Source organism: Urocampus carinirostris, chromosome 10 (genome assembly GCF_059441175.1).
Source record: "Urocampus carinirostris isolate Australia breed hairy pipefish chromosome 10, RoL_Ucar_1.0, whole genome shotgun sequence".
Classification (NCBI taxonomy): Eukaryota; Metazoa; Chordata; class Actinopteri; order Syngnathiformes; family Syngnathidae; genus Urocampus; species Urocampus carinirostris.
This window is the reverse complement of record NC_142358.1, coordinates 11,070,241-11,081,437: the sequence shown is the minus strand read 5'-3', so window position 1 is coordinate 11,081,437 and position 11,197 is coordinate 11,070,241. Positions and strand designations below refer to the sequence as shown.

General features: G+C 40.5%; 1 protein-coding gene across 2 annotated transcripts in view; it reads right to left on the bottom strand.

Annotated features, from left to right (window-relative positions):
• Positions 1-11,197, bottom strand: part of srpra (SRP receptor subunit alpha) — a 13,180-nt gene extending 1,983 nt beyond the window's left edge. Inside the window, exons 1-14 of one of the 2 annotated variants that reach the window (XM_088345019.1) lie at positions 11,063-11,197; positions 10,812-10,950; positions 8,638-8,721; positions 8,395-8,558; positions 6,934-7,091; positions 6,700-6,859; positions 5,761-5,911; positions 5,553-5,686; positions 5,368-5,489; positions 4,112-4,198; positions 3,852-4,024; positions 2,261-2,474; positions 2,035-2,198; positions 27-125 (exon numbers count right to left, since the gene is read on the bottom strand). In XM_088345019.1, the coding sequence (XP_088201145.1) occupies positions 27-125; positions 2,035-2,198; positions 2,261-2,474; positions 3,852-4,024; positions 4,112-4,198; positions 5,368-5,489; positions 5,553-5,686; positions 5,761-5,911; positions 6,700-6,859; positions 6,934-7,091; positions 8,395-8,558; positions 8,638-8,721; positions 10,812-10,934 (1,833 nt within the window). In that variant the 5' untranslated portion in view covers positions 10,935-10,950; positions 11,063-11,197. Of the gene's footprint in view, positions 1-26; positions 126-2,034; positions 2,199-2,260; positions 2,475-3,851; positions 4,025-4,111; positions 4,199-5,367; positions 5,490-5,552; positions 5,687-5,760; positions 5,912-6,699; positions 6,864-6,933; positions 7,092-8,394; positions 8,559-8,637; positions 8,722-10,811; positions 10,951-11,062 lie in introns of both variants that reach the window. The other variant, XM_088345018.1, reaches the window with a different exon arrangement.

The window sequence follows — 11,197 nt, the reverse complement described above, 5'->3', positions numbered from 1 at the left end:
GTGTAGCCCAGCACGTGTGAACGCACCTTGTCATCAATGGTGTCAAATTTAGTGAGCACAATGCCATCGATGAGCCGAGGTTTATCAGACATTGAGTGGTCAGCCAGAGCTTGGTTAAACTTAACCTAGCGAACAAAGAAAGAGGTTCACATTACTGCTGTCCAAAATGTTAACGTACAGTGCTATCTCTAAGAGCACATCTGAACACTCCAATATCGGTAAGAGGTTTTTTTTTTACAAAAATCTTGCTCACTATACGTAGTCAAATCATTTCACAAGCAATCCCAGGGGCTACCACTAGAGCAAGGGTCTCCTACGTGGTGCCTGCAGACCTGGTATAAGATGGCTTCCCCGTGCTGGGTCAGTGAATTTCCAGTGGTTAAATGAGTCTATTGAAGCCTATGCCCGATAATAAACCTGGTAATAACAACATGATAAATTGTTATACAAATGCATATCAAAATGGGTGCCGTTTGTGCTAAAAAGTAACAAATGGTGGCTCTTGGATTGAAAAAGGATGCAGATCACTGCTCACCACTTGCTAGTGCTGTAAAAAAATGTGTGTGCACATTTAAAGTTAGTGTGTTGGCTCCCTTAATGGCTACGGTCGTACAGCCTTGTGGTGCCCACCCCTCTCCAGGCAGACATGTTTACACCCAGTCTCAAACCGGGGACCTTTCGCGTTTTTGGCGAATGTGCTAACCACTGCACGACAGAAACACAAAGTTCCAGTACAGCTACTCTTTTTTAAGTTTACAGTAAGAACTTACATATCAACAATCAATCTCATACCTCCGTCCAATTGCTCCCCTTAATAGTTACAAATCCTTCTTACTAAAGCCCCAATGTGTAATAATTGACCACTAGATGGCACCGAGTTGTCTGATACACGCCAGGGCCAGTGATACACGGCACAGCAGGGAGGCAGAATACCAGACAAACATGAGGCCGACTCAAGTAGGGGAAAGAGATTAAACCACTCCATTTTTTTAACCTAATGTTTTTTGCCGAGCCTTTTACAACATTTCTGGATTTTGAGGGGACCCGTAGCAGAAAGATGGTGGACAATCATGTCAGCTCCCGCTCAATGAGTCTCATGTTACGCAAAATAAAAACAATTTTCTCGACCTACAAGATTTTTATTTTTAAAAACTACTTCATATGAATAGTTTATGTTTTTGCTTATAATTCAAATCAAAATTGTGTTTTTTTTTTACATCAAGTTTTCTTTTGAATCCCTAGGAGGCTGCGATTTTTACATCAATCTGGTTAACATTTAGGATAAATTCATAATGTATGAATAAATGCTTAACCAAATGGTTAGGAAAATGTATTTAAGAACAAAAAGGGCATGAATCGAGTAAAGTGATGCAACGATTTATCAAGGTGATAAACGTGTAATCGTGGACAACCATAATCCTTCATGTTCAGCGGTATGTACCTGTGAATAGCTCCATATGTGAACAACACTGCACCCTGCTGGACATTTAAGAACTATCAAAATCAGGCCCTGGTATAGTGCAATATATCTAAAGACAAAAATCACCAAAACATCGAAATACATTCTCCAAACAAAATCAAATTTCAAACGCATTTTAAGTGACATTAAATTATTTGATAAAATGGAAAAATAATACCTAAGCCTGTGTCCCGTATCAACAAAAATACCACTTCAAATTCATCTCCCTCCCAGTAACAATTGTTGAGGCTAATTTTGACCTTTTCCGCAAATATTGGTTTCAAAACAAGGTGCAAGCTTCTTTGTAAAGATGTCATTCTGCGCAGTGACTTTGTGTGACAGAGAGAGGAAGTGTGCTTTGTGTCCAGAGATCTGGCCACTCCTACTGTTCAATCAAATTGTTCTGCGTTTGTCTGGCGTTTTTGGGTGCTTAGAGTTTGTTCTGTGGGTTTTTAATCATAAAGTGTCTTAAAAGTGAACACACATTTAATGAGCTTTCATAGAAAGAATTTCTTGGGAACGTACAGCCAAAACGGGATCTGGCACTTTTAAGCACTTAAGTGAGACTGACTTACCAATTGATCGACGGCCTCGTTTCCCACTAGCGCCTCTCCGACAAACAGCACAAGGTCAGGCATGTTGACAGCAATGAGTTTGGCCAGGGCGGTCATGAGAGGCGCGTTGTCCTGCATGCGCCCCGCCGTGTCCACCAGCACAACGTCAAAAGCCTGGTTGCGAGCTAAACGTGTGCCCGATTTTACATTCTTTGTCCACTTCCAAACTCGACATCACAAAGCTTACCATAAACAATGGCCTCCATTGCAATCCCAGCAGCATCTTTACCATAGCCCTTCTCATAGAGCTGGACCATGGTACGTCCCCCGTGCTTCTCCGGTGGGTGCAGGGAGTTGAGTCGGCGCTGGTGAGTGCGCAGCTGTTCCACCGCCCCAGCGCGGAACGTGTCGCAGGCTGCGATCAGCACCGTGAACCCGTTCTCGATGAGCCAGAACGAGATCTGCGCCGGAAAAGGGGACATCGATGAGCAACGTTCCCTCTGAGCTTCTACGGGGCTGAGCAATCAGAAATTATCTGAGCATCGCTTGGAACAACAGTGAGCGACATCAATTTTTCGTGTCCAAAACCTGAGATTAAATCAAGGTACATTTTGCTAAATTTTCAGCAACATTTTAATGAATGGGCTTATGTACTACTGGAAAGGTTGCACAGCCCACAATCGTCAGCTGTTTTACAACAACTTTTACATGATATTTCCATTTTTGGAAATATTGATATTTTGTGGCTTTTTTATTGGTTCACAATACAGAACTGATTGGGAAGTGATCCCAGGTGCCAAGAAGAGATCCGCAGGTTCGAGAGCGTTCTCCATTCGGGCCCTGGCTCTGTGGAATGCTCTTTCCCCTAAGATTTGATCTGCAACCTCAGTGGAAATGTTTAAATCTAAGCTTAAAACACACTTCTATAGCATATGAATGACCTACATTTTATGACGACAATATCTGTGTATTATTTGTTATTGCAACATCCATTGCAGCCTGGTCATCCTGGAAGGGGGATTACCTCATGTGCAGTCCCTTCTCAATGTTTCTTCATTTTCCTCATGTTGAGGTTTTTGAGTTTTTCCTTGCCCTCATGTATGTTTTAGATCAGGGGATGGTGTAATAATAGTCTGTGGTTTGCAATAATCTGTGGTCTGTGCAGCACTTTGAGACTCTTTGTGATTAAGGGCTATACAAATAAACATGACTTGACTACACTAGAAATGTTGTTAATCACTTTTTTAGTGGAAGTGCACTGTTGACAAAAATATTGAATTTATATATTTGCAAATGATTTGAATGTAACAAAAGTTTTTTCAGCAACCCAAGAAAGAGAATATTTTTCATGGATATGTGAAGAGTCAGACTTCTGTGACATTTGAATAAAGTTTTCAAACCAAAGTCAATCAGAAAGAAACATGTGTAACACTCGGCTCAAATGCAAAAACTTACTGAAAGTTACTTCGAGGTGCATCATCCGATTCAACAGTCGTGATTATTTTCTCTAATGCCCAGGCAGCCTCTAGTCCCCCTCCCTCTGTCTCTCTCTTGGTGCATAAGCTCCAGCACATATGCGCTCTTTCTTTCCTTTCTCAAGCTTGTAGTGACATCGACCTCAAAATGCTGGGTTTAAACACAACGCGGAAGGGACTTGCATTGCTTATACCTGCATGCACTGTAAATCTGAGCAGATTTGCTAGTGAATCAATTTCAAGCCCTGAGTTATATGCGCTGAGAAGATCTGAGCAATGCGCACTTGCACCCGCGCGCAGCTTAGAGGTAACAGTACACATGAGTCATGTGATCGTGACAAGGAATTGATTCATGAAAATAACCTTGGCCAGGTTGGTGGACTTTCCGACCCCATTGACGCCACAGAAGGTAATGACAAAAGGTCTCCTCTGATTCTGCGCCTCCATGACGTCCCTCAGAATGTCCACCCTGCGCTTGGGCTGCAGAATCTGCACCAGCGAGTCTTGCAGGGCCTGCTTTACTGTTGAGGCAACAGCTACACACACACACACACAAAATTTACGTTTGATGGAAAAAAAAAACAGCATTTGTGTGTGTGATGTCCATATGAAAGTTTGCTTACTGGTGAAAGTGCCCATGACTTTGCCTTCCAGTTTTTTGGCTACAGAGTCACAAAGCTGTGAGGCGATTTCGGCTGCTACATTCTTTGCTGTAATGACAGACAATGCCGATCAATCTTTTTAGAGAACTGTCTTTCGCTTTGGCTCACTAAAAAGCCGATTCTTTCGGCTCCAAAATGGCTCTTAAAATTTGGATATACAGTTTTAAGGTGACTTAGAAGGTTATTGGTTAGTTTAAACGCTGGTCTTGGAGACATTCTACATTATAATTAAGAAGCCCAAATTTGGCTCTTTTGCTGGTTTCACTCATTTCTTCTTTCTTTCTTTTTGTCCTCCGTACCGTTCCTGTGCTAAGTGTGTGTTTGTACATGCTGCTCCTTGAAAGCCCAAAGGTGCAAGAATTCAATTAACAAAACGAGCATTCACAGACATACAGGGTCATAGGCGATACCACGCATATTGACCAATTACATGTGCCTTCAAGAGGCAGAGGGAGAGAGAAAAGGAGAGGGGGCAAGAGAGCGAGAGATAAAAGAGAGAGGGAAAGGGAGAGAGAGTAGTGGAAAAGAAAGAGGGGGACAAGGGAGAGAAAAAGAGAGGGTTAAGTGAGGGAGGGGGGGAATGAATGAAGGAGAGAGCTGGGAGGTGAGGGGGGAGTGTGAAATGTGAGAAAGCGAGTGAGAGAGTTTGTTTCTAAAAGAGCTGGCTCCTGATTGGTGGGGCGCCGGATCTTGTCGTTAACTTGAAAGAGCCGGCTCACAGTGCCGTTTCGTTTGCGAATGACACATCGCTACTATCAATCGGTGATCAACAAGTAAGATAGTACAGGAAGATACGGGGCATGTCGCAAATTTGATAAATTTGTCTAATCGTGAATTTTTTTACATTCGCGATTATGGCTTTTTTCCCCTTTTTGTGATCATCATGGCGGGTCAATTTTTAGTTTGAGAACAACGCATCACTTCAGTGCAACGTTTGGGTTTACAACGAGCGACAGAAGAAGCGGACTATTGTTCTAATAAAAACAACAGGATTTTAAGTTAATGATTATTTCTTAACTTGATTTATTACCTATTAAGTTGCTTTTCTTTATTAAGGTGTACAGTATATGTACTATTAAGCTCGTATTATCATAGTATATTATAATGCAAAGGGGGAAAAAACGGACAATATATTTATCGATCATGATTATTTGTGTGACGGTTAATCGTCTCCTGAAATTCCTAATTGTGACAGCCCTACCTAAAATGTCTCTTACCGATGAGGTGGTCCCTCAACTTCTCTAAAACTGGCTCCATGTCCTCCAGGTTCAGACTCTTGGAGCCCACCAGGCCCTTTAGCATGCCAAACATGCCGCCAAAGCCACCTTTTTTCTTGGCACTGACAAGATTCAAAAACATTTTTCAGATGCCTTGCACTCACGCCGAGTGCTAAAAGACAAACCTTGTCTTGGTCGTTGTTTTAACAACCACTTTTTCTTCCTCCTCTTCTTCTTCTTCCTCCTCCTCCTCCTCCCCGTCACTGGATTCGCATTCCACGGACGGTAAATCTCCTTCCATGGAGTCGAGCTGCATCTCCTGAAACACGTAGCTATTATTACGTGTTCTTAGAGAAAAAAAAAAAAAGAAACAGCGTTTGCATTGGTACATACTCGATCAACAGGTGTTTCCTGATTTTGGTCACAACCATTAGTGGAATTCTCCCCGTTCCTGTCGCTATAGTCCAGGTCCTTGGTGCTGTTGCCAGCCATGTCCCAAACACGCCTCTGTTTCTCCTTGGGCTTCTGAGGCTTAGGAGACTTACTAGGAATAAAACAAAAGTCGACAAGATCAATTACAATCACACTGCAATATTTAAACCAGGGGTCTCAAATTCATTTTAACTTCTGGGCCACGTGGTCGGAAAAAAAAGCTGTAACGGGGGGAGCTGACTAGTAAATGAATGGCAAAAAAGTGTGCCTCTGCCATAGGGCTGATACTTTGGAGGCTCACAAATTACGATTAGGATTCAAAGGTGTAAGATTTGAATATAAATAGGTTAGGTTTTCTCAATATTTGTTTACCTTCATTAAGATTTATTTTATTTTAGTGCTTACCAACTGGGGTGATGCACTCACATGTTTGACATGCCTGATCTGGTGTTCAGGATTGCAGGTGACCCCTCCCACCCATCTCACAGCCTCATCAACCTGCTGCCATCAGGGAAAAAGACTGCAGTCTTTTAGAGCCATAACCAGCAGGCTAAACGACAGTTCCTTCCATTAGGCTGTTAGGGGTCTGAACTCTCCCCCTGTCTTATGCCATATAAATTAATGCAAAATTGCTCTATTTAGTTTCCTGTTATATCTGCTTCCAATTAAAAAAATGTGAAGTATATTTTTATTTTTTTTAAAAAGGCAAAAAGAATACCTTGTTAATATTAGTCATTTGATTTGTGCCTTATCTTTTGCATGTTTGCACACGGAGAAGAGGAAGCAATTGAATCTGTTCTGGATGTTGTGCATATAGCGTATGTGACAATGAAGTTGAAGTTTATTAGTTGCTTTGAGAAATCAGGAAATGCAATTAAAGGCGATAAACATATTTCTCACCTGACTTTCTCAGGAGCTCCCACTGCACGCTTGCGAAAAAACTCCTCTCTCTTCTTCTGCATTATTTCTTCAGCAGAGAGGCCGTGGTTGCCGTTTTCGACCACCTTGGAGGCTGCTGTGCTTTTTCCTTGATCTGCTTTGGCAACATCGACTACAGGAGCTTCAAAATATTAAGCAGTCAGACTTAGTAAAAGGTCGCTGATATTAAAAAATGCTCCTAAAACAACAACTGACCTTTTTTGGCATTCTTGCTCTTCTTGCTACCCTGTTCCTTTTCTTTGTCACCACCTTTTGTTTCGATCATTGACTTCACAGTTTTTTGGGATTTTTCTGACTCCTTGAAGGAGCGCATAGTGACAGGGCTCCGAGCTTTGCTGCTCTGTTCTGCCTCCCTGGTGGAAAGTGTTAGAAGTCCACATCATCACTTACATGTTTTATCTCTGGGGGGTAACTTGTTCCAGAAAATGTGGGGGAGTCAGAAAGTGTTCCTTTGACGTTAATGCCGCAATAGTTAGTCATTTGGAATACACTCGTGAACAATCATAGCTCATTTGTTTAGAGGTTGATCAAGTGAGCCGTAGATAAGTCACAGTAACGTCTAGAGCAGTGTTTTTCAACATTTTTTGAGCCAGGGCATGTTTTTTACATTGCGGCACACTACTAACCAAAAATGTTATAAAATGACACTGAACAGTATGTTTAATTACAATATAATTTATCATACCCCCATTTTTTACAGCACAGACACTTGACAGTGACATAATATTTGCAGAAAATGATTCATAAATGTTTTATAAAATTTGAAATTTAAGAAGTGACATTGGATAATTTCTCACGGCACACCTGACGATTTCTCACGGCACACTAGTGTGTTGCGGCACAGTGGTTGAAAATCACTCGTCTAGAGCATTGTTTCTCAAATCTATTTGAGCCAAGGCACCATTTTTTTCATTAAAAAATCTCAAGACACACAGTGGATTAAAACTGCTTGAAATGTTACCACTGGTGCCAGTTTCGTATTTTTATTTAAATTTAAATGATCAGGGTTATTTTAATCATTAGTGGTCACAGAGTCTCAGGGGAGGTACTACGGCTTATTCATTTTTGGTCAATAATTTGGATTTACCTACATTTGTTAACCTGTGTTTTTATCTTTTTCTTGAAAAAAATACATTGAGCAAAAACTATCTCTGAGTGGGGCATTTTTGAGTAGTTTTAACTCGTTTTCTGTTGTCTTTCTCTCTTTTACTAAAAGTAATTAAATTCAGCAAAATTATGTTGAATTTTTTTACGTGAATCGATTTATTTGAATATTTTTGGCAGTACAATATTTAAAAGCCTTTTGAAACAAAATACGTTATTAAATATTTACTACCTAATTAGCAGATAAATCTTGCACAAAAAAATATAGTAATCTTCTGGCACCTACTGATGTTAATGCTACGGTTACTCAGCTGATCACAGGAACAAAGCAAAACATACTGAACAAGAACATGTTTTTGAACAAAGATAAAAATTGGGTAATATCTTGAGGCACACTACGCAAGGTCTCACGGCACACTTCTGTGACCCGCCACTCTGGTTAAAAAACACTGGTCTAGAGCTTTTGTGAAACCTAAAAACTCAAATGTGAAACCGTTTTAAAATTAAAAATGTTGAAAACTAAACAGATTTGGTTTGGGTGTGGGAATCTACCGTAGAAGCATTGTGAAGTCATCCCCAAACTCAAAGTTATGTTGCAGAAGCTTCATCGCTCCCTTTTGCTCCAATTCATTCTTATAGCGGTCCCTGAAATGCAGCTGGACATCATCTATAAACTTGTCCACATAAGTTAGCGTCAGAATTTTTTGAAAACCCACCTGAACACACAAAAAAGAGACCACTTAAAAATCATATAGATCACATGCTCAATTTGTAGTGATGGATTTAATGGCTTACCACAAAAATCAACTCAAACTCATTGTCCAGTTTATATTTAAGATTCAGTGCTTCATGAGTGAAGGAGTTGTTCCCACTCCGCTCCTGTAAAGAGGAAAGTAGCCATGTGTCAACAGTTTGAATTCACATGGCACACCCCTGGAAAAAAGGTGGCTGTATCACTCTTATTTTGGAAGATACCCTGAAATTTACTTCCTGTGCAAAAGTTTAAGTCATGCAGTCCTTGATGTCACCACCCGTTGATGTAATAGTTGTCCCACAGGACTATATCCAATTTTCCTGGTAACCTATGCAGCCAACATGATAATTGTGGGTGACTTTTACATCCACAAAAATCTCCCATTTAAGTCCCTTACTGTCGTGTTTCAGTTGCTTATTGAAAAAGTTGGTTTTAATTGATAAGCCAACTAATAAGGATGGGAAGACTCTCTACTTGGTTCTGACCCGTGGTGTGGCAGCATCAAATATGATGGTGTTTCTTTGTACTAAAGCTATCCTGGATGTTGCACAGTGTAAGTGTCCAGAGCCATCTTACGGTAACAGGACCTGATGCGTGCCATCATCTATAACACACGTGTCATGACCTCATGGTCTGAGGGCCAAATGTGGCCTCCACATAATTTTATGTGAGAGCTTAAAATGTCTGAGCATTTCAAAATAAACAAGTCAAAGAAGTGCTTTGAGCAAAAACTAAATTTCTTACAATGACTGACGACTACGTCTTAGTGGCGCTGTGCAATCACGCCTCCATATCCATATGGATGAATTGAATTAAGAACTAAATGATCCTATAAATGTCCTAAAAGATTTTGATATACAGCACTACCTCTACATTCGATATTAATTTGTTCCCGGATCAAGCTCTATCAAGAATTGCTCGTATTTCAAGCCTATTTTTCCGGTATGAAAAACCGTAAAACAATTTCATTCCTTCTCTGCAATAGCTTAAAAAAAAAAAAATACACATTCTCCTGATCATTAAAAACACAGTCAAATTTTAACATAAAAATACAGTAGTAAGAATAACGTCATAATAAAAATGACTTTAAAGCCCCGGTCTGTAGTTGTGACACCTAGAAATTCTTGCAACATATATCTCAAATTTTTCATAGCTTGTATGCAGAGGTATCACTATATTAAAATAAAAAATGTGACTCCATAGAAACACTAGCATTGTTGGCATATTTTGTTTGTTTGTTTGTACATGATTCAATTGTTTGTTTGTTTGTAAATGATTCAAATTGAATCTTTTCTTCCGGCGCCGTCACGAATGGCAGCCACTCCAGCAGCTCCCGTGTTATTTTCGATTGTTCTCGATTGTTCTCAGCTCAGGGATGCTGCTGGAAATGTGAATTTCCCTTCGGGGATGAACAAAGTATCTATCTATCTATCTATCTATCATCGAATTAGGCAGGAACAGAGTTGCTTTGTCCTGCTTCATAAATCCGTGTGCATTATTCAAAAACTTGCTTATTGTAATCATTACGCCGGACATAATCTTCAAATAAAAATAAAAACAAAATCAGTACTAATTTTTATTCATTCATTTTGCACAATAAGTCTTTCTTCTTCTCAGGGGTGGCATGACAGTAAATAATGGAGAAGCACTGCATTACGCTGATGTGGCCCTTAGTGAAAATCACTTTGACACCTTGGATATAGAACCTGCAGCATCGGCCGAGAAATTGAGACATGAAGCTTGTTGTTGCTGTCACCTTTTTTGCATGATTTCAGTTACTTATATTTAATGTTGTGTATTGTCTGCTGATGCTCTTGCAACATCCATTAAAGACTGGTAATCCCAAAAGTGGGATTGCCTCAAATGCAGCCCCTTCGAGGTTTCTTCATTTTTCTCATCCCTAGAGTTTTGAGTTTTCCAGTGCCCTCCTGTAGATTTTAAATCAAGGGATAGTGCAATTGTGGTCTCTGCAGCCCTGTGGGACTTGTTGTCATTAAGGTCCGTACAAATAAATGTGATTTGACGAACAGAGCATCTTCTGTCGACAACTTTTTTTTTAAAGTCACTACATTATACCGATCTGAGTTTCAGGTTTAATCGTGTCAAGACCGTACAAGTGCATTACGCCTACGTGCCCCTGTTAGCATTAGCCATTCCCACTGTTGACAAACTGAGCATCATCTTCATCATAGGAGAACGGTTCGCCGAGGCTCACCTGTAAGATCACGGAGCGGATGAGGGCGTTGACGGGCCCGGTGAAGGACTCGGTGACGCCGGTTCCCTGAAAGCACCACAACACTATGCCCCCTTTGCTGAAGATGGTGAAGAAGTCTAGCATCTTGCCAACGCTTAACCTGGATTAGCAAACGGAAAACGGGTTTATAAAAGTGTAAACCGATGAGATACGAAACACAAATAGAACAGGAAACCATGATAATAATGGTTGTCGGTTGTTTGGTAACTCACCCAAAATATTTAAATAGAAAGTAAATCCCCCGCGAGTTGATTACACCACTTGTGCAAAACAGTTTTTAGACACGTCAGATGCAGAATCAGGAAGTGACGCAGATTTCATTCCCCTGCGCATGCGCATTATTGTAG